The following is a 22168-nucleotide window of genomic DNA, read 5'->3' on the forward strand; positions in this document are numbered from 1 at the left end:
AGCTGATCATTGGAGCATATGAACACTGAGTCTGATGACATTCTTGCGGTATGTGCTGGTTCACAATAATTAACAATTTTAAGTTGCTTTTCGTTATTTATTTGTTAATTGTGTATTTATCTGGAACTCAATTTCTCAGTTTTGATGTGTTGTCAGGTATACTTTAAGCAAAAACTGAAACATTTTTTTGTTTTCAAATTCTAAAAATTTTATTAGTGATTCTATTGTGTGTATGTGTTCCTTGTTTTTGTATTTGTTGTCCATTTGTTTGTAGTTGTATGTAATATCTGTGCCAGGGCCCACAGATATTACATGCAACTGCAATGGACATTTCTTTACAAAACACTTTAACCCAACAATTCATGTACTTTGCCTCTGCTACAGTTGTTGTAATATTGCTTCTATACTCCTAATTTCAACAGTTAATTAATGTAGTTAATTAATGTAATTATATCTTTCTTCTTTACTTTGGCTGCTAGCACAGATTGCTAGCAGGCCTTCAGTGTAGCATAAGTAGCTAACCTATATTATCTTTTGTAATTACATCCTCAGGGGCGGATCTAGGATTTATAAAGGGGGGGGGGGAGGGCTAACTCAAGGTACTATAATCTCTTGGGTAGAGGTGTGCTTCGCATGCTGGAACTAGGGGGGTCTGGGGGCATGCCCCAGGAAAATTTTGAAAAATAGATGCTAAAATACTGCAATTTGGAGACATTAATTCCACATAAAATTAATAATATTTTCTGCTTGTAGATATTTTATATACTGCATGCCTTTAGATTATAGGTATGGCTCTCATTAAGCATTTTGTTAATGGAAAAGTTTGGGTAGGTACAAACAACCAAGTACATGATGCACCCCTCTCACAATTGCATAACACTGAATAGGTGCATGTCAGAATAAGAATGTTGAAAGTGGAAAATTTTGAAATTTGAACAATACAAGATTGAATCTGAGAGCATATTCAGTGGAAATTGTGTACCTGAATTAAGTATTGCCATGCATATTAACTACACAAGTAGATGAATGAAGCCCTTTAAACAGACCAATGCACTCCATTGTATGTATAGGTGCAGGCAGATTTGGAAAAATTCCATAACAGAACCAACTACATGTTTCCAGTGAATGTTCTATTAGAGTAGTTAGCTGACTGCTCTATTAGAGTATCTCGATCTTGTACACCTCCAATGCTGATCCGGGTCCTTGTTGCACATAACTCCACTGATAATACCTTGGAAAGATGTTTATAAGGTGGTTTTATGAGTATTTGTATTATTAGTGATCGTATAATTATGCTAAGACAAAATTTCATTATAATACTCAGCATATTGATCAAGTAAAGCCTAAATATGAAGGGGGGGGGGGGGGGCGGCTGAAGCCCCCCCCTCCCTGGATCCGCCTATATTCATACTGTCCTGTAAAGCTCTTCTGCTATTAACTGCCAAGAGTAAATATAATCCACTCTTACAACAAATAGAACATATGTACACACTACGCTGTGAGGGAACAGGCTTATGCCTTTTCTGCAACCCTTTTCTGTTGATAAATTGAATAAGTTGGGCCTATGATCTGCCCCTATTATAAATGGCTAATCGAACTTAAAAATCCTAATACTTGTATTATCTAGCTACGTATACGAGTTCCTCCCAAGTCAATAGGGTGATGTACAAGAATTCTCTTTGACAATATCAATACAACGATTGAGAACACACTAGCCAATCAAGGAAGTTTTGTCTGCTACTTCTCTAGGGGTTACCATTGACAGCAAGCTCACTTGGAATAATCATATTCAAAGAATTGTCAATAAAGCTAACCAAATTGATGCCTTTCTACACAGAAATCTATGTCACTGCCCAAGTCGTGTTAAGTGCAATTGTTACAAAAGTATGATTAAACCTACGTATTGTGGAATACACATCACCTGTTTGGGATCCCCACACACCAATCACTAAAAACAAAATTGAAGCCATCCAGAAGAAAGCTGCCAGATTCTGTCTAAATGATTTTTCAAGATACTCCAGTGTTTCTAATATGCCGACTACACTAGATCTACCTACACTACAACAGAGAAGAGCCAGAGCTAAACTCATAATGATGTATAAGATTATTAATGACCACATTGATATCCCTAAAGATTTCTTTATCCCTTGTGAGCCTCGATTAAGGAATGGATATTTTACCAACTAATGGTGAACACTGATTCATATAAATTTTCCTTTCCCCCCTCAGTAATTAAGCTTTGGAACCCCCCTAGCTACATAGTTAATTCTCCCTCCTTAGGTCATTTTTGTAATAACTTAACTAATTATATCTGTGCATTATAATCTTCATTCTGCACAGTAAAACAAATAAATAAAATAAACAATCGGACGAGGCCCAATAAAAAATGGCCGGCTCTATAGCCACCGGTATAGGCCACTCCAAATAAATTCTCTGTTTCCCGTCCACTGCCCGCATCTAGTTACTGTCAGCTCTATTATATTCCATTATTCCGTATTCTTCCATTGTTTTCCGGTTATTGTTGCATACTGACAGGCTCATTTGAAACCATGTCAGCTCACATGTCAGCAGTGCTATCAAGTCTGCACAAACTTCACGTTTGTGCTATTTTTGCAACCTCAAAAGGAAGGAACAAGCTGAAGCATACTTTTATGCAGCTTTTTATGATTGGGCAAGGCAAATAATGGCTTGAAAAGCTGTCAATCTTATAATGAATAATGGAAATGAACCGCCCGCCCGCATGCAAATATGCTTGAGTCCAGGACGGGAAACAGAGAATTTATTTGGAGTGGCTATACCGGTGGCGCTTAGAGCCACGAGAGGCTATTGCCACCGGTGAACTAAAAAAAAAAAAAAAAAAAAAGCTTAGACAAAAAAAGGTACTGTAAAACGAAAAAAACAGTTGGGGTAAAGCGGATCCCCGACGCCAGACCCTCCGTACTTGAGTCACGGGGCCTACCACTAAGCCATGCACCGCTGCCAGCTACCACCTTCCTTTGTTTTCTACATTAATGATAAATGCAACTATAGTAGCAAACCACAAGGGTGTACTATATTAGTATTAAAGAACAAGGAACCAAAGCTGAAGCTGAACCCGACCCTAACCTAACGTTAACACTACTTTTCGCATCCCCTAAAGTCGAATGCTCGGGGCAACTACTAGACGCTTCCCCTAAAATCGAATGCTCGGGGAACTACTAGACGCGTGCCCTAAAATCGAATGCTTGGGGCATACACACCGGTGTCAATAGCTAGTGGGTGGTTCTTATTGACACCGGTATACCGGTGGATATAGACACTCCGATAAAAATACTTGTCGCCGCCCGCCCCTTTGCAAAAAGTAAGGGGCGGAAGCAATGGGGCGGGCGGCGCCAGACTTTCTTTTTTTGCCGATTGCAGCCAATTCCGCTGTGCACGGCACAAAAATATACAAACTTGTTTCATAATCCATCTCTCTTATGTGATCCACTCATTCCATCACTCCTCTATACTATTATAGCCCCTAATAGGCCGAGTTATATTGCTCTTGAAAATCACGAGTCACGTGATTATTCCTTGAATACGTGCCACGCCCTAGAGGCTGCACCTTTAATTTCATCATGGTGAAAGATAAGAATTGTTTGGTGAAGATTAAAAACTTTTCTGGTATGAACATGAAGCTTAGCCACAGTTGGTATGATGCTGGCAGACTAGCAGATCACTTTGAATGGCCATCCACCATTAAGGATGGAGATCATGCTGAGGTTTTAAGTTATGAGAGAGACTGGTCATTGGCAGGATGTTCAGGATATGTTACTTATATAATGGGTCAGACTATGGTCACAATAGCCTTCTCCAATCCTCCAATAGGATATAACAAACTAGGTGTTGGGATTAGTACACATGGCAAAGATGTGTGGGATGAGATGGGAGATCACAGTTATCAACCATTCAATGTGATACTACCAGTGAATGGGAAGAACTTGACATTCTATTGTCAGTGTACAGGGGGTTCAACAAACAATTGCACAGTGGAAATTACACCACAGTGATATTTTTGCGAGCCTTTGTACTGCACTTTCCAACTGTGTCTATATAAAGCATGTGTGTAACTAGCTATATTTTATGCTCAATTTTCTGGTGCAGAACATTCAGCTTATACTGTATAGACATTTTAGCTACACTATTCTTTGCTTCATAGCTACACTAGCACTACATTGAGTGTAGTACAGTTCAGTGAAGCTGAGTGCTAAATAATAGACGTCAGACCACACATTTTTTTTTGTGCACGAGTGTATGCGGTGCATGCTTTACCTCAATAAATCTAGAGTTGCCATCATGATCACAACCTGACAGTGCTCCAGTGTGTAATCTTTTTATGTGATTCACATCAGACAATCAATATTGTTAACAATTTGTTAATTCAAACCTATTACTAGTGTAAGTAAAAAAGCCTAAATATGAACCCCTACAACCTGCACGACCTCAGAAATGAGGCGTAAAGGAGGACAAAGGTCGGTCCATGATGCATGCATTGTAGCTGCCACAGTTGGCAGAAAGGCACATCTCATGCTGAAGCAACATCAGACAATCAAATGCGGCAAGCCCATAATATGTGACTGAATTTGACAAAACAAGGCTTCGACGCACAAAGCTTTGTTAGGAGATATGGCGATTTTAAGGAATCATTGTGTAATAACTTCCCAGTGCCTACAGCTGTGCAAACAAAATTTGCACCAATTGTTCATCTGTTCACTAGCTATCACTGAGTGGGTGTATACATTTCTGATACCCAAAATTTGCCCTGTTTTGAGCAGCTTTTTTCGAGTAAGAAGACGATTGGAATCCAGAGGCCAAGTTTGGGCTCTTCATGGCCCTCCATGGCCCTCAAATTACTCCAAATTGACTGAGAACACTATTGGCGAGCTCTCTGTGAAGTCCCAGCTCACTACACACCATTATCACAAAGCCATGGCCATTTAATGGTGCCAATCTCACACTCGTGGCTTTGACAGGGTCGGAAGAAAGCTGCTACAGAAACCAGACTTGCCAGTGCTGAAGGAAGTACAGTGTGAAATATGATAGTGTATTAGACCAGCAATCCATTTCTGGTAAAATCGTAAGTTTGATTTTGTGTGTGTGGAAGCCTTGTTATATGAAATCCGGTCACATATAGTCTTATCCATAGTCAAGTTATGTTTGATCAGTCAGGCAGTCAGTCAGTTAGCAGAAATTTCAATTAAATTATAGAAACTTGTCAGAAGAGTCAGTGTGAGGTTGAGATTTATGGGCTTGGTTATGCCGGTGCCTATATAATCAATGTTGCCTGCTGTTATGAAGGAAAAGTGCGGTTGATTTTTGGAAGATTTTGATTTGGAAAGAAAGCCCAAACCTCCATGATTTCAGTACTAACATACTAGCTATACGATTTCTCTGCATGCATAGCTGATGAATGCCATTCTCTGATTTCATAGTTTTTTTTGTTTGTTTTTTTTGCTTGTTAATAGCTATAGTATGTGAACATTTATAAAACGCAACAGAATGGAGAAGAATTGGAGACTGAAGGAGTATATATATAATATATAGATTAATTGAAAGTGAACGACGTCCTACTCCAGGATTCAAACTGCAGGCAACCCAATTTCTGGCAAAGCACACTCAAATGTCTAATGCCAATTAGAAAAGAAATTTAAGACAACAACTTAACCACAATACACACTACTTGGATGCATCATGTGGATCTGCTATTTACAGTTTTATATAGCAGAAGTGGCCGCTTCATTTTGAATTTTCAGATGTGGTCAGTGCAACTATTAATGGAGGTAACCCTTTTATTTCTGCAGCAGAGGTATAGCCACTTAATTGGCTATGTTGCCTCACACACATACTGCACATTCTTTAAATGCTGTCTGAGAATAGCCAAGGGGCACTTGCTATGCTTTGAAAATAGCTTATTATGCATATACTTTTGAGGAATGCCCAAAAATCATGCCCATTACACTCAAATTATGCCTTTCAAAATCAAGGTTATACTTGAGAGCTGAATATTTAAGCATTTCCTGACTACTTTAAAGTGAATGACTGGCCTATTAGAGATATATTCTGGTCTTACATACTTCTACGCAATGTTGAAGAGTGCAAATTATCAAGCAAAAAAAACAAAACAAAAAAAAAAAAAACATGAATATTATGTACTGTGTTCATTGTTTGCTTTTTGGGCATGAGCATTGTATTTTAAATCCTGAAAGTAGTTCCTGTATTATTATGCTGGCATAATGCTTTTGTTATATTAGCTAAACTTTTTATGTAAGAGGGCCAGTGGGGAGGCTTCATACAATAATAGGGACCTGAGTAAACACCCTGGTCCGCAAGCAATAGCGATGTAACTCCGTATTAGCTTGCAAGGCCAATGCAAAAAAAAAACCTGCCTGGTCTCTACCACACAGGTGCTGCTATTTGCCACAGTTGTATTATTGTCAATCTAGTTTGCAGAGCAGAACACTGCAGTAACCCAATGTAAAGGTGCTGATTTTCTCCATTATTACAGCAGGGTAGGCTGCATACACTCCAGTGAACCTTGGGATTACCAAGCAAATGCTTTGTTCAGTTAACTTGCACACAATTAAGTTTACATGCACTTACTTGCATACGAAACAAATTTGTTAATTTTCTATCACATTACAAGAATTCTTTGATAATGTGCATGTAGTACTGATAAAGTGTTTGTTCTGTAGTCTTGGTACCTCAGGCATTCCATCCAATACTTCATCAATACAGCTGTCTACATTTTTCTCACTCTGTATTATGTCCAGGCGGTGCTGAGCAATAGCAGTGATATTGCCCAACTTGGTACTTTCTTGTACCACTTCAGTAAATATCTGAATTGCTAAGTCAGGCTTACCATCAAGTCGCATCAACTCGCCATCTAACAGCTTATGCTCACATTTTCTCATATGTAATAAAATCATGTGGGATGGAAGATCTTGCAGAGTTTTTCTAGCCTTCATGATATCATTTTGTGTAACCTCAGGACATAGCAATTTTTGAGTGTTGCTGGTAGTCGGCTTGGAGCCAAAAGATATTTTAAGATGGAAAGCTGCCTTGGAAAGGCATATAGATGGATAGCTAGCTAGCGCAAAGGAATTATCTTGGGTAACATTATCTAAGGCAATATTAAATGCTCTTTCAATTTCTTCCCCGTTTTCAGATGTTGCGCATAAAATCTTTGCTCGCCTGCAAAACATATTAGCTCTATCATAGCCGCGACCTACACACTGTAATAATTCCTCTGCTTTCTCAAGATACAATTCTGCTTGTTTTTTTCTTCCCATCATAAGACACACCTGAGCCATACGTTGATAAATTCTTCCTTCCAAAATATTCTGGTTTTGCACTTCTGGATGAGAGCACATTTCAAGGGCTGGTTGTAACACACTTTTAAGACATGTTTCATATGAACCATCACGGTGCATCACAATTAATGCCTCAAACCACTTTCCAATAATCTTTAAATCAATAGGAGCCTTATCATTTGCTGTCAGTCTCTGTGCCAATTCAGTCAAGTCATCGTACCTTCCAGTACTAAAATAATCCCACAATCTTCTATCCAAATTATCATACTTGTTCCTGCTTAAGCATCCTCTGTAATCTATCAAGCTCATTGGCGGTTCAGGCCCTGGCTTATTACAAGCTACTGGTTCAGCTACAGTTGCGGATATTGATCGCCGCATTAGTGGTATAAAGTCCCTGCTCTTGATTAGGTTTTCCATTCGATCTTTCTTCTTTACCAACTGCTTGATTTCCTTGATCTCTGTTGGCGCTAGAGAGGACGCTGCACACAGCAGTCTTTTTGACAAATCTTCATGGCCCAGGTGCTCGTTTTCCTCAACGATACATGCTATGAATTTCCTGATCGCTCTATTGGGCTTCGCTCGAAGGAGCAAGAGTAGCTTGTTAGCCTTCTGTCGATCAGTACTCGATTCATCAAGTTGTTTTAGTTCTTCATCAGTCAAGAAGTTATACTTGGGAGTCAAAAGATATGGCCAGAGCTGCGTAAAGTTCAGCTGCGTGCTGATGTGCCTGGAGTGATCGAACACAGCCCTCCGGAGACGATAAGACTGCCAATGACGATTCACATAGTTAAGTCTATCATAGTCAGCCATATACAAGAACCGAAAACAACATCTTAAATAAAACGGTATAACTAGCTATTACCTATCGCTACATTACCGCGGATTTCTCCATCGAAGGTCGTTGTTTATTTGGACAGGAAAAGGCAGTAACTTATCCAAACAAAGGCATGGACAAAACCACAGAAGTTTTGCATACTTAGCAAAACTCAAACCACGAATCGTACTGTGCATTATTTGGAATTTTAGTTGTGATGACGTCGGCGCCCGCTCTAAATGCTTTGTCGTGCTAATTGAAACAAGTACGTTTATTGTTTTGTATTCTAGGCTGTTAGCCGTCTCGCACCCAGATCGTTTTTCCCCCCGAGGTTTCCCACTTATGCACTACGTATTGTTACTTGTGTACTCCACCAATTCTGCACTGAGAACTTGTCTATCATAAAATATCTTCTGCTTAAAATTGCTGGTCTGTTGTCCATCACTTTGATTGTGGTTGCAGGTAGTACACCCTGTAGTAGTGTACAATCATGAATGGCTATTGGAATAACAGAGCTGTGTTATTACTCTTGCCGTAATGTGTTTGGGTTGGGTTGGGGGAGGGTAAGTGTGTGTGTTCACATGCATTCATAACATGCACGTGTGTACACATTTAGTTGTGCCTTTTCATCATTAAATGATGGTTTTACTCTCTCCGGTTAATATGATTGCGCATTGAACATTTTTTAGTTGATATGAAAATTTGACCATATTTTATTTGGAAATTAAATTACGTATGTACACCCTTAGTGCATTACAAGTTAAGTAATGTATTCAAACTTGTGACATTGTACATTCAATTGCAAATTATTTTGCAATTGTTGAATTTACCAGCCAATATTGAACAATATAAAATGTAGCTACTTTGCAAAAAAATTTGGCATATTCAATTTGAGGCAAATTCACCAAACTTTAGTAGTTAACGGTATATTGCCTTGTTTGTCATCTAGTCATTGTTGTTTTACAGTCTTCCTAATATGGCAAGTGGTAATTATCCAGTTGATTGTACTGAGGATGAACTGGGCCAACGACGACAACTAGTAGCAGCCAGTGATGGTCCCACACACATCGTTCCAACTTGTGTGCAGGAGAGCAGCAAACCAAGAGTGTATATCAGTTATGCTGAGGAGAGTCAAGAGTATGTATCACGGTTGCAACACATTTTGCAAACTAACCTTGGGTACCGACAAAGGGACATTTGTACTTTAGAGAGTGACTCTATCCCTGGACTGAATGTGGCCCAGAATATTATGAATCTAGTCAAGACATGCAAGAAATTGATCATAGTCATCTCCAAGAATTACACAGACTCACACTGGTCGAATTATGAGATGGCCACAATACTGGACAATGGTAATATAGCTACTGCTGATATTATCCCCATTATTTGTAATGATGGGAGCACAAAAAATGATCTACCAGATGAGCTGTGTATACTAATACCACTACATGCTAATGATCGGAATTTTACTAGAAAACTTAATCAATCCTTAGAGTATAGAAAATAAATTATCTTTTATGTATTTATGTTTGTACAAGATGTGTGCATGTGTGTGTACACTTTCTATGCTGTGTACTAATGAATAGTAGTAATTGTTATAATTTAATAGTAAACATACACGTGACCAGATTTGTAAAAAGTAGTTTTGCCAACATTGACATTCATAACTTTATACTGAAACAAGCTACTGGCTTGAAATTTGGTCAGCAGTAAGCAACATCACTCAGAAAATGTCTAATTTGTATGTCACTTTAAAGCAAAGATATGGTATTGAAGTTCGTACAATTGTACGTGTGTGGAAGACCCCTGTTCACAAATTCAGCCATGTTACAGTGAAGCCTGTTTAACAAACTCTATGAAGTAAGGCATATGGACTAACATTGGTCCTAATGTCCGCAGGTCTGGCTCAAAAGAAAACCTTTATTGCTGCAAAATATCTTCAACTCACAGTGCTTTATTTTGGCTCCACCTTACAACATGAACATTTTACAATATTCATAAAAGTAATGACTGCTGTAACTTGGAACACAAAATGTGAAAATTGATAAAACATATACCCCCTCCCCTATATATTACATACATAGTTAGTGGTTACACACATGCTGTCACTGTTGTCTTCGTCGCTTGCTGGTATGTACTGTTGGAGATGAAGGGGAGGAACCATTGGATGAGACACGAAGTCTTTTCCTGACATTCTCTTTAGGTGTTCCACTGGAACCTACAATGGAATTAAGAGATATTCAAACAGGCAAGTACAAGTTGTATACCACATGGTCAGTTATATTTTGTGGACAATTACTCTAAGGACCTACCCACAACTTGGGGTTTTCGTGAACTGCTGGGATCACAAAAACTGATAATAATCTTCGCATATTTCACAAAGTACACAATCTTTGTGAACGATAAACACAACATCAGGATTGTGAAAAAATATTTCTGTGATGATGTGAATGATAACCAGCTTGGGATGCATTAAACCATTCTGCAAATTTTAAAATTCTCCAGCTATATGTACATGTAAGGGTCAGGGAATAATTTTAAGTAGTCAGTAAGCATCTTGCCAACTAAAACTAGCCTTCCTGTCTAACATAACAAACTGCTTGAAGTATTGCTAAACATTATAAATACATTTTGGGAACAACAAGAGTACCACTACGTGAAGTTTTTGGATAATAAGGAAAATTTAAGCATAATTCCCTGAGGCCTAGCTATATGGTAGAAATGAAGAGAGTCACATGAGCATGTAAACTATAAATCATTAATCACTGTCCCACTGGAGACCCAAAAGTTACGAAAATCACAGACAAGGTGGTGACTGCTGCCACTGCCAGTGGTGACTTGATCCCAAAATAACTCACAAGTACTTCTCTCTGTATTCAACCTCTTCTAAGAAACATCACTCATTCTAATAATTCAACCTACTTTGCATACTGGACATACGTAGTATATGACATGTATGATGATGAATGGTGGGACAGGGGGTCAGCCAGCACAGCAGCTTGATGACAGATGGATGGAACAGATTGGATAAGAATCACACACGCACACACCCACACAGACACAGACATATATCCACACGATTGTTACACACCTTCTTTGGGTGATAGTGGTTGCTTAGGTGATATCACATCCAACTTGCTCTTCATAAAATCATCAGGTAATGTAAACTCTTTTTCGTCATTTGGAAATGGAAGGCACTCATTTTCATCCTATAAAAAAAGTGACAAACAGTTGATACTTACAGTGCATCAAGAGCTGCCGCTACAATATGAAATAATGTCATGGAATGCAAGAACAGTTTCATGCAGAAAACGGCAGGGGCGGATCCAGGGGGGTTCAAAGGGCTCCATGGAACCCCCTTTTGAGAGAGCCTCTCTTACTCGAGATACTCTAATAGAGCAGTCACAGTAGTCTTTTGAGGAGCAGTGTAGTAGCAAGCTATGTATCTAGTTATAAATAAGGAAATATAGTTGGTGAGGGCATCTATGGTGAGGGGCAGCTATTGTCAGTAGGTGATGACCTTCTTTTTTTTTTTTTGTCTTTAACCTAAAGTTGCAATTCCAAAGTGGAACCCCCCTTTTTAAAAGTCTGGATCCACCCCTGAACAGTCCTTCTCAGCACTGCCACAAATGGTAGCTACGAGACTGTTTTTCAGAAGTCTACCATCTGACTGTTGTGGACATACAGTAGTGTATGGACCATGATAAGTCACATGATATCACGATAAGCGGCACACTATACAAACATATAATACATTGCACACGTTGTATATATTTCTAGTGGGAGTCCATAACATCATAAACTCTTATTTCTAGTCAGCTAAACTCCTCACTAATGTTTCTATGTCATACATAGTCTTCAGGTGGTCCCAAATCTGTTGAGTAGTAATCTGTCGACCGGTAGCCCGTGACAGTCGAAACTGGATACATATCATGTTGAAGTGTTTATTGAGCCCTGAAGATACAAGAAGCCATTCAAATGTATTACATGCATAGTAGAGTATGGCAGGGAACATGTAAATTTCATAAGTCATTACATGACATCACAAGCTCATGTGACTAAAGTAATACCAAAGGAAGGAAGAGCCTTTTCCATAATGACATCATGGTAATTTCTATTTGGGGTGCTCTTATATTTTCAAGTCCTGTTTCCTATGACAAAATACTTTCGATAAGTTATTACGAGATTAATAAAGCCTATACCGAGGTGCAGCGATCAGGTATGGTTACTAGGTCATTAATAGAGATCACCATTTTAACTGTACATGCAAGGTCATTATGGAAAGGCTTTATTGGGTCTCTACTAACATCCACAACATTTATGTTCAAAACATTATCTGCTGTGTACGTATATTCTCACAAAGATCTGCAACAATGTGGAGGCCACTCCATTTCCTATTGCCCTGTCGATGTTTCTCTGGAGATGGGCTTTTTATTGCACATGTACATGCGTTTACAGTTTTTATCCAGCACTTATGCTGTTGTGCTGGGGGTGGCGGCAAGAGCATTAATAGGAATAGTAATTTGGTCACAACAATTGGACCAGTAGAGTTGAATGTAGCACACAAGCACGCTTTTACTGTTTCAATTGGTAGCGCAGGCGCTTAGACACATCATAAGGTGTAAAGGCAGGATCACACGACCGAGCAGAGCTGGAGGATGCACGTGATAGGCCACGTTGCCACTATTGACAGAACTTGACGTAGGCTAGGCTTAGTTGTTTTGAGTATTTGTTAACAAATATTGATAAGAATATCAACTAGGTACAGACTATTTGTGGGTGGCGAGAACCAGAAGGGCGGACTGAGAAGGTTTTATGCTAGTTGACGCTGCCCGCAGTTCTACAACTTGGAGGTCCTACCGAGATAGTCTAAGAGGTTACTACTGCTGAGAAGAGTCCCAGTGAAGAGGATCTTGAGTGATGGATAAAGAATCTGATTTCAAGCTCACCGACCAGTGTATCACGTGTGGAGTTGATGTGAAGGATGAAGACCAAGCTCTACAGTGCGACCTATGTGAGGGATGGGAGCATATAAATTGTATTAGAATGTGTGATCGACCATCACAAGCATGTTATGATGCATTAACACAGACACCGTGCAATTTACTTTTGTTCACGTGCTCTCGGTTAAGCGCAAGGGTACCCTAGCGCGGCGCCTTATACATGCGGAGTTGACGCTCGATAGTGCACAAGTACAGAACGGGCTGTACGAGCAGTTACTGGCTGATAAGACGAAAGAAGCAGAGCGTCTGAGTTATGAACGTGAGGCATTGCAACTGGAGAGGAAGTGTTTGGAGGACAGGTTGGAGGACGTACGGAGCCAGCTAGAGGAAGCACGTCATGAACTGTGCGTACTCCGTATAGGCTCGACTACTGAGAGAACTGCAGCTACAAGCAGTGAAGTAGAGATGAAGCGGGTTTACACACCTCCACTGGTGTCCACGCTGTATTCGTCAGGGTCATGGTCACGCCCCTCTCTCTCGTCGGTCGGTAGACGTAAGCTCCCACAGACTCCAGTGTTAACGGCTGTGCAGCAGAGTACTGTGGTGCCATCGTCGGAAGAGAGCACCCGTGTCTCAGCAGTGACACCTTCCGTCTCTGAGGGAATGAATGTTAGTTTGCAGCCAGTGCTTAGTGTCAGTTCAACTGCAGGGACAGTGCAGAGAAGTGATGTGACCACTTTGCTAGTAGATGTAGCCAACCATCTGACAACAGAGTCACTTCCTACAGCAGTGTCTTCAGTACCCATGTTCACCACACCTGTGCTAAGTAGAACAGTTGCTCACACTGCAGGGTCAACTGAGCGTGCCTCATTTGCTGCCACTTATCCAGTGTTGGGTAGCATTACTACCACTGTGCCGGCCCCTCCTCCTGCTCACCCTGGAGTACACATGCCATTACCAGTGTCAGTAGGCACCCTGGTACCAGCTTCAAGAAACTTATCCACAACCCCCACTACTGGTAGAACCACTGAATTTAAGCAGCCACCAGCATTTAAAGAATTATGTGAGAGAGTTAACAAATTCTCTGGAGAATCCAAGGAGGACTTTGAGGTGTGGCTGGCTGACTATTGTTAAGCCACAGGAGACTGTGGATGGTCAGATGAGTTGAGGGGAAGGTGGTTCTCATGGTTTCTTTCAGGTGCAGCTAAGCATACGTGGCAACGAACGCTGAGCAAAGAGGACAAGGCACAGTGGGACAGCATTGTGAGAAGCTACAAGGGCCATTATGGGGTACATATGGATCCTCGGACAGCATACCTCCGCTGTCATGAATTACGGTACAATGACTTTTCATCTGTGCAGGGACTGCTGGAAGCAATGAAGGATTATCAGAGGATGGCACCTGATCATTTGTCCAATGACAACCTTATCTCTATCTTGTGGAATAAAGTTCCCTTCAAATTGCAGAAGGAAGTGGGAGATATTAAGGATTGGTCATTGCAGGAACTTTTGTACCGGTTGTTGAGGGCAGAAGCTAGAGTGGCTGAGCGAGACCGGCGTACCAATAATCAGATCATTACTACTAGGAAGAGAAAGAATCAGGGTGGAAGTGATGTCACAGTCCTTCATAGTGGTAGGACTACAGGTCCTCAACATAGAGTACCGGATGAGAGTGGTAAGGGCAAGAGTGAATCTGCTGATGCTAAGGGCACCGCAGAGATGGAATTAAAGCATGGGAGATGCTATAAGTGCCACAAGAATGGTCATATAGCCAAGTCATGTCCTAACACACAAGGTACGAAGCCTGCTAACAATATGATAAGTTTGGAGTCTAGTAGTGAATCTGTGGTAGAGCTAGCTGAGTCAGAGCCTTGGATGAGAATTCTGACTGTACATGGAGAAGAGAACATATCTCAGAAGTCTGGAGCTAAGCTGTCTGGGCCAACCTTTAAGGTTAATGTAGTGGTGGAAGGGGTTAAAACCCGAGCTCTACTAGACAATGGCTCCAGGTGACCTTGGTCAGAGCTGAACTGCTTCCAAAGATTAAAGGATGGAAACTTGAACATCAATCAGAACAAGACTCCAACTTGACAACGCAGCCAATTGGTGCTTCTGGGAAGGAGCTTGGAGCTACTTCAGTTGTGAATCTATGTACCACCATGGAGCAAACAGGACAAGAGTTGATGATTCCTTGTTTTGTATTACAATCATCGAAACCTATCTGGCAGGGAGTAGTCCACGATTGTGCAATGGTGCTAGGTACTAATGCCATGATAGAATACGGCATAGAGACGGTACAGGCTGATGGGACCCCAGTGAAACCCTTTAGTCCAACCAGAGGAAGGGAGGACGCAACAGAGCACAGTGTGAGAAGGGTGTGTTTGGGGCAGACAATCCATCTGGCACCAGGTGCAGCACGACAAGTGCGAGTTAGAGTGGCATCAGATAGTTCAGTTGAAGAACAACCTTGCAAGTCGGAGGTAGGTATTGTTGTGCCAACAGAGGAAGTGTTGGCTGGTAGGTACTGTGATTTTCAGGAGTGTCTTTGGAGAGGAGAGACAGGGTGATGAACAATTGGGGGACTGAGCCACTGACAGTTACAAGAGATCAACAGGTTGGTACTATTGAGTCAGGTGTTATAGTTCCGCAGGTTGACCCTGTTTGGGAAGACACATCAGATATGCAAGTTCGGTTGTGTGAGACCAGTAGCACAGATCTGGAGACAAGGAAGACAGAACTGCAGATGCAGTTGCAGATTGGAGAACAACTATCCGACCAGGAGAAGACAAGCCTGGAAGAGCTCCTTTTAGCTTACAGTGATGTGTTTGCTCTCACCGACGAGGAACTGGGAGAAACTGATTTGGTGACTCACAGTATCAATACTGGAGATGCAAAACCAGTGAAGACCCTGCCTCGGAGGCTACCCTATGCCTTACGCCAGGAACTAGAAGAAGAGATGAGGAAGTTAATTGATCTAGGGTGTATTGAAGCAAGCAATAGCCCATATGCTTCTGCATTAGTGTTAGTAAGGAAGAAGGGTGGAGGGCTCCGCGTATGTGTTGACTATCGTAGTGTGAACAAGGACACAGTACCTGATTGCTTTCCGATGCCGAGAATTGACGAATTAGTAGACATGGTTGGACGCACCAAACCCAGGGTGTTCTCATCCCTGGACTTGATGCGAGGCTACCACCAGGTTAGAATGGCAGAGGATTCCAAGCACAAGACGGCGTTTACTTGCCATCTTGGGCTTTATCATATGCATCATCAAATGCATCTATGGCTAAGCAGAGTATTGCCAAGGCACAGAATGTTCAGAAACAGCAATACGACAAGGAAGTAAAAGAGTCAAAAATCAGTACTGGAAAATTGGTAATGTTGAAAGTAGACCCTAAGTTCAAGCTTGACAGACAATTTCGGGGTCCATACCCTGTACATAATGTGACTGCAACTTGTGTCTACATACAACCAATTAACATGCCTAATTCAGACGTGATTTGTGTGTCATTGCAATGGTTGTCACGTTGCACAGGACAGGGGTTGAAATCAGCTCAACCGTGGTTGGGTCATGGCAAGACCAGAAGAAGGCGTCAAGTAAGGCAGACAACGAGATTACCAAGTGAACATGATGACAATAATGATAGTATTTCTGATCAAGTTATAGTCCAGTCATTTTAGCCAAAAAAATGGGTCAACCTTTAACTAATTGCAACAAAAACAGTTTCAACTGTTTCTGGCACAGAAAAGTGTGCTCTACAACATATTAAAAGTCTCGGTGAGTCTCGTGAGGGGAAAGTGCTTTTTTGTGACCTTTTATGGCCAGTTTTAGTTATTTTCAGTTCTATTTCATCTGTGCATTATCAAAACCACTCAAATTGGGTATAAAATGATTGGTCTTACCATAAGGAACAATGTGATACTTGTTTGGTGTCCATAGCTTAATCTGTTCAAAAGTTATAACCATTTTACCTGTCACATTAGTCCTGCCCACGCATATAATTGAATTTTGTTTAAAGCAACTTCTTTCTGGATTAATGATACTTTAACCATGGCAGGAGACACGTTTTCACAACAGAGGGTCATGATGAAACCTTAGATGTATTTGTTGCCATGGAAACACATAAGTACGTACTTTTGTACAGTTATTATAATTATTGTAAGATATGAACAATACTTCAGATGATATGCATTACAGAAGATGTACACAACTGAGTTGGTGCAAGTTTAAAGTAGAAATTGTTTTCAAGTACTTCTGAATTAATACATCCTGGCCTTCCCATAAGCAACAGAGCATTTCACATTGTGTTTCTTGCATGTGCAGTTGTACACTTCAGTACAATTTGACACCTGGTTAGTCACTAGAACTCCGTGCCACAAACATATCAACAAAAATTTGCCACAAACGCATCTTTTACCCATCCATACAAAATGCTAAGTTTATTTTCAAATATTAGAGTGAAGAGGTAGCTGTGGCAAAATGAACCCCCTACAATGGGCATGAATAATAATATACTCCATTACTTTCTGATTTGCCACAAGCACCAAGTGAGGCTGACTTTAGCTGGCAGTATGGCCATCACTCGAATCTAGACAAAGAATTGATCAACTACAAACATTTTATGAAGGGATCAACAACTTATCAGGATTATCTGTTCCACCAAATTTCTTGTCAAATCAGTAATCCACCAGACACCACCACACTCACCAATTTTTCCAACCCAGTATGGTCCAGTTATTACCAACACTTTATTTTCGAGAACAATCAAAGATTGGAACAGGTTACCAGTAGCTGTCTCATAGAATCAGAAAACATACATAGATACATTTACCAATTGCTTATTGTCTATCTAATCGTTTGCTGTATGTTTTGTGTATGTGTGATGTCTTTAGTGTTCATCACTCCCTGGGTGCATCGGCAATTGCTATCTGCCCAGTAAAAATAAATTAATAAGTAAGCAAAACGTTTTCTGTTGCTTGTGGCAAATACAGAGAGTCGGGATGTACTAATTCAGAAGTAATCAAAAGCAATGATGATGATGATGATAATGATGAAGATATGAGTAACTATATTTGTATTGCACTCATTTCTACTTTAGACTCAGTTGTGTACATCTTCCGTAATGTATATCATCTGAAGTGTTGTTGATATCTTACAATAATTATCACAATAACTGTACAAAAGTACACTTATGTGTTTCCATGGTAACAAATAAATATAAGGTTTCATCATGACCCTCTGTTGTGAAAACTTGTCTCCTGCCATGGTTATAGTATCATTAATTCAGAAAGAAATTACTTTAACAAAATTCAATTATATGCGTGGGCGAAACTAAAGTGACAGGTAAAATGGTTATAACTTTGAAACAGATTAAGCTATGGACACCAAACAAGTATCACATTGTTCCTTAAGGTAAGACCAATCATTTTGTACCCAATTTGAGTGGTTTTGATAATGCACAGATGAAATAAAACTGAAAATAACTAAAACTGGCCATAAAAGGTCACAAAAAAGCACTTTCCCCTCACGAGACTCACCGAGACTTTTGATATGTTGTAAAGCACATTTTTCTGTACCAGAAACAGTTGAAACTGTTTTTGTTGCAATTAGTTAAAGGTTAAACAGTAAAATGACTGGACTATTAGTGGATCTGAACAACAGAATAATGGTCACACTAAGACCAGAGCTGGAAGAACTGTGAGGAGACCTCAGCGTTTTCTTGATGATAACAGCTTCCCTGATGGGTCAGCTTCTGAAGTGGGGGAGGTTGTAAAGGCAGGATCACGCGACCGAGCAGAGCTGGAGGACGCACGTGATAGGCCACGTTGCCACTATTGACAGAACTCGACGTAGGCTAGGCTTAGTTGCTGTTTTGAGTATTTGTTAACAAATATTGATAAGAATATCAACTAGGTACAGACTATTTGTGGGTGGCGAGAACCAGAAGGGCGGACTGAGAAGGTTTTATGCTAGTTGACGCCGCCCGCAGTTCTACAAGGTTACAATCACGTTACACCATCCCAACACGTTAATAGTACATACTCACCCACTGGTTTGTGTCCGTGCATGGAATGGAACAACGCTACCTCTAGTTCTGGAGTCCATACTATCTCCTGGTCCCCAGGCATTACTCGAACCCACAATCGATAAGTGCACAATCATTTAAGTAATACACGCACAGTCGCCCACACCATCAAATTTGTGCAGGAGAGTCATGTTGAGGAGGAAATGGATATCCAGCCCAGAAATCCTGTCTTTGTCAGTCTTAAGTGTTCCCTTGGGAATGTGATCAATGAGGTAGCTGGCAATGAAGAGAGTGCTATTATGTCATAATATTATGGAGTACCATTCCATAACTGGGGGTCACATTAACAGTTATATTAATGCAAAGTCCAGTGTTGATGTGATCTTAGATATATATGTGGTCACCAAGAAGTATATGGTGTCAGAAACAAATACTGTTCAGTCTGTGTTATCTTTGTGCAAAATTATTTGAGCCTGTCACAGTATTCTGAGAGTAAGAAGATGCATGGTGTGAGGCATCTCTGAGTGACTGGTGATGGTGACAGCTCTGTGCATGTAATGAATAGTAGAGTTTGCTTATCATGATACTGCAGTTACATCAAGGTCAAATCAGATGGAGTCATTCTGCACCCAGGCCATGTATTAAGAGGTTATACAGATTGTCCAAGCTCATTGATTGATTCAGACAAACTAATAGACAAAACAAAATGCGGCTGCTAACAGCACTTTAGTAATATTGGCACAACCAACTTTAATTTCTAGCTACCGCAAGTGCTAATACACACAGTGATATGATTGGCTACAGTTACTTGATTAGATACACAATCAGTGTTACATACATACTAAAGATGTCCAGCAGCGGCTAAATTGTGGGTACATGTAAGTTAGGTGTGGTCAGGGAACCCAACAATGATGACATGTTGTGCCATGCTCAACTTGTGCAACACAGAATTTCCTGGTAGCATGTGAGTGTTCTTACCAGGAGCTCAAGTGCCTCAAGGCACACTGATAGGCTCCTGTTCTTACCCAGTAATGGTTTTGTATCATAAATTTTGGTGTGCAAGACCAAGCATCACTTTTGTTTCAGGATCATCAAGGGATATCACATAACTGAATGTCATAACAGGATCAAGGTAAACATGTGATGTCATAACAGGATCAAGGTAAACATGTGATGTCATAACAGGATCAAGGTAAACATGTGATGGCAGATACATAGAAATCAAATATTGGCCTTCATCAAGTCTCATTCCATGTTGATTGAAGTGTCACAATTGTAAACTGACCACGGACAATTATACCATACAACAAATTTCAAAAGAAAATATTAAGACAAATCAGTTCAACTCATTAGTGCCCATAAGCTCACCCTGAAAATACATCATTAGAATTGATTTTCATTGATTTATCAAAGATCTAAGTGCAGATTCATCAACTTTCCATCTACAAATTTATAAAAAATTCCACTTTGAATTTAAATTTTATATTAAATAATTGGGCAATGTACACACATGCAAAAAACATCATATGATCAATAAAGTTTGTTACATTATAATATAATTTAATAAAATGTGTAGTGTGTGTAGCATCATTGCCTGCACCCCTGCTCTACCACAAGTCAGGATTAAGTGTCTGCCCTGGGGGCATGTTGGACTGACGCTGCGGCTGTAATGGATACCCACCATTCATCATCTGTTGGCCTTGTTGCACCTTTAGGTTAGCCATCTGTTGTTGAACTGCAAACACCTTTAAAAGAAATGTTAGTTAATTATGCCATTTTCTAAAGAACTGCTCAGCACATACTCTCACGGGCAGTGGAGTAGGCCAAAGAGTTGAGAGGCCGCATGCGACAGTTGTGGATGCAACTGCAATTATGGGGGCATACTTCCAGAAAAAAATTTAAACTTTGAGGTGATATTTTGTAGTTTCACTTTGCTGTAAATTACAGAGGTAGTTACAGTTTTCAAAAATGTGAAATGTTGACTGTTCATTCACTGAGTACCTTTATCTTATGGGATCAATAAAAGTGGAGAAGACATGACATGGCCTCTCCCCCTTTTGCTTACACACACTCATACCTGCATCTGCTGATACTGCTGTTGTTGAGCCATTCTTAGAGCAGCTTGTTGTTGTTGTTGGTAATACATTGCATTGACCTATCACCAATGAAGACACATATTGTAACTATGCATCACAGCATGTTACACTCAAGTAGGATTTGGGAGTCTATAGTGGAACTTTTATCATACACACTGAATCAAAGAATTTTGACCAAGAAAAGTTTGATGAAAAGTGTACAGAGCCGTTGGGACCAAATTCTTTATCCTTTTGCGCATTTTTACTTTAAGCGCTGGTAAACACTCATGTGTGATGTGTGTAATATACACTAGTAGTGACTCACTGGATTTCCTGTATATGCAGAATATTGTTGTGACTGCACTGGTGCACTGTTGTACAAAGACATGATGTCATTGGCACCGAGCTTGGGACCTGGTTGTCGCTGCTCCTCAGCAAACATGAACAAGTCTTGCTTGACCTCAGCCTGCGGCTGCTGTTGTTGACTCTGTTGACTGGATCCAGTTAGAAGATCAATGTGCTGTGAGCTGCGACTGTGCTGTTGCTGTGTTGACTGATGTGGGGAGAGGTGGGAGCCTGTTGATGAAGCACCCGATGACATATCTACCAGCGGAGATGTTGCCTTCTTGTCTATCTCTGACATGGAGAATGATTTGCTAGCCTTCGGACTGCCCAACGGTCTGGGGATTGCCTTCAGCTATGGTGTACAACAAAATATGGATGTTATAACATGCATGCCGCACAAGTCTACTTACATACATACATAGCCCCAATGGCTTCAGGCAATGGTAAGTGTTCACATAAGTGAATCGTTCAAATAACTAAGGCCCAATCATGAAATACTCTAATAGAACATACACCTGTACTCAAATACGCTCATTTCCAATTTCAGATATATGAGTGTATGGATATTGGATAACTGAGGGTGTAATGTATGTACATAGACTGATCCACATATGTACATTCAAACACCTCGACATTA

At 40.4% G+C, this 22168-nt stretch overlaps 3 protein-coding genes across 3 annotated transcripts in view; all 3 read right to left on the minus strand.

Annotated features, from left to right (window-relative positions):
- Nucleotides 1-6626: 6626 nt before the first annotated feature.
- On the minus strand, nt 6627-8301 carry LOC136243537 (uncharacterized). Its single transcript, XM_066035050.1, has one exon. It carries the CDS (start codon nt 8139-8141, stop codon nt 6642-6644), a length of 1500 nt encoding a protein of 499 aa, XP_065891122.1. The 5' UTR covers nt 8142-8301; the 3' UTR covers nt 6627-6641.
- A 1824-nt stretch (nt 8302-10125) lies between these two features.
- Nucleotides 10126-19272, minus strand: LOC136243541 (MRG/MORF4L-binding protein-like). The gene is made up of 4 exons (XM_066035053.1): nt 19133-19272; nt 11978-12099; nt 11237-11354; nt 10126-10363 (listed from the first exon to the last, which is right to left on the minus strand). Exons 1-4 carry the CDS (start codon nt 19212-19214, stop codon nt 10251-10253), a joined length of 435 nt encoding a protein of 144 aa, XP_065891125.1. The 5' UTR covers nt 19215-19272; the 3' UTR covers nt 10126-10250.
- Nucleotides 19273-20577: 1305 nt separating this feature from the next.
- Nucleotides 20578-22168, minus strand: part of LOC136243539 (stromal membrane-associated protein 1-like) — an 8205-nt gene continuing 6614 nt past the window's right edge. Inside the window, exons 6-8 of the mRNA XM_066035051.1 lie at nt 21512-21883; nt 21189-21266; nt 20578-20856 (exon numbers count right to left, since the gene is read on the minus strand). Of these exons, the coding sequence (XP_065891123.1) occupies nt 20719-20856; nt 21189-21266; nt 21512-21883 (588 nt within the window). The 3' untranslated portion in view covers nt 20578-20718. The remainder of the gene's footprint in view (nt 20857-21188; nt 21267-21511; nt 21884-22168) is intronic.

The sequence above is a fragment of the Dysidea avara genome, chromosome 13 (genome assembly GCF_963678975.1).
Source record: "Dysidea avara chromosome 13, odDysAvar1.4, whole genome shotgun sequence".
Classification (NCBI taxonomy): Eukaryota; Metazoa; Porifera; class Demospongiae; order Dictyoceratida; family Dysideidae; genus Dysidea; species Dysidea avara.

Bases quoted from the DNA above. Each gene is read 5' to 3' on its own strand.
- LOC136243541 (XM_066035053.1), bottom strand. From the start codon at position 19,214: ATGCCTGGGGACCAGGAGATAGTATGGACTCCAGAACTAGAGGTAGCG. The intron at 11,355-11,977 runs GTGAGGAGTTTA...CTTTTTTTATAG, and splicing joins TGTATGACATAGAAACATTA to GATGAAAATGAGTGCCTTCC. The intron at 10,364-11,236 runs GTGTGTAACAAT...ATTCCATTGTAG, and splicing joins ACCACTATCACCCAAAGAAG to GTTCCAGTGGAACACCTAAA.
- LOC136243537 (XM_066035050.1), bottom strand. From the start codon at position 8,141: ATGGCTGACTATGATAGACTTAACTATGTGAATCGTCATTGGCAGTCT.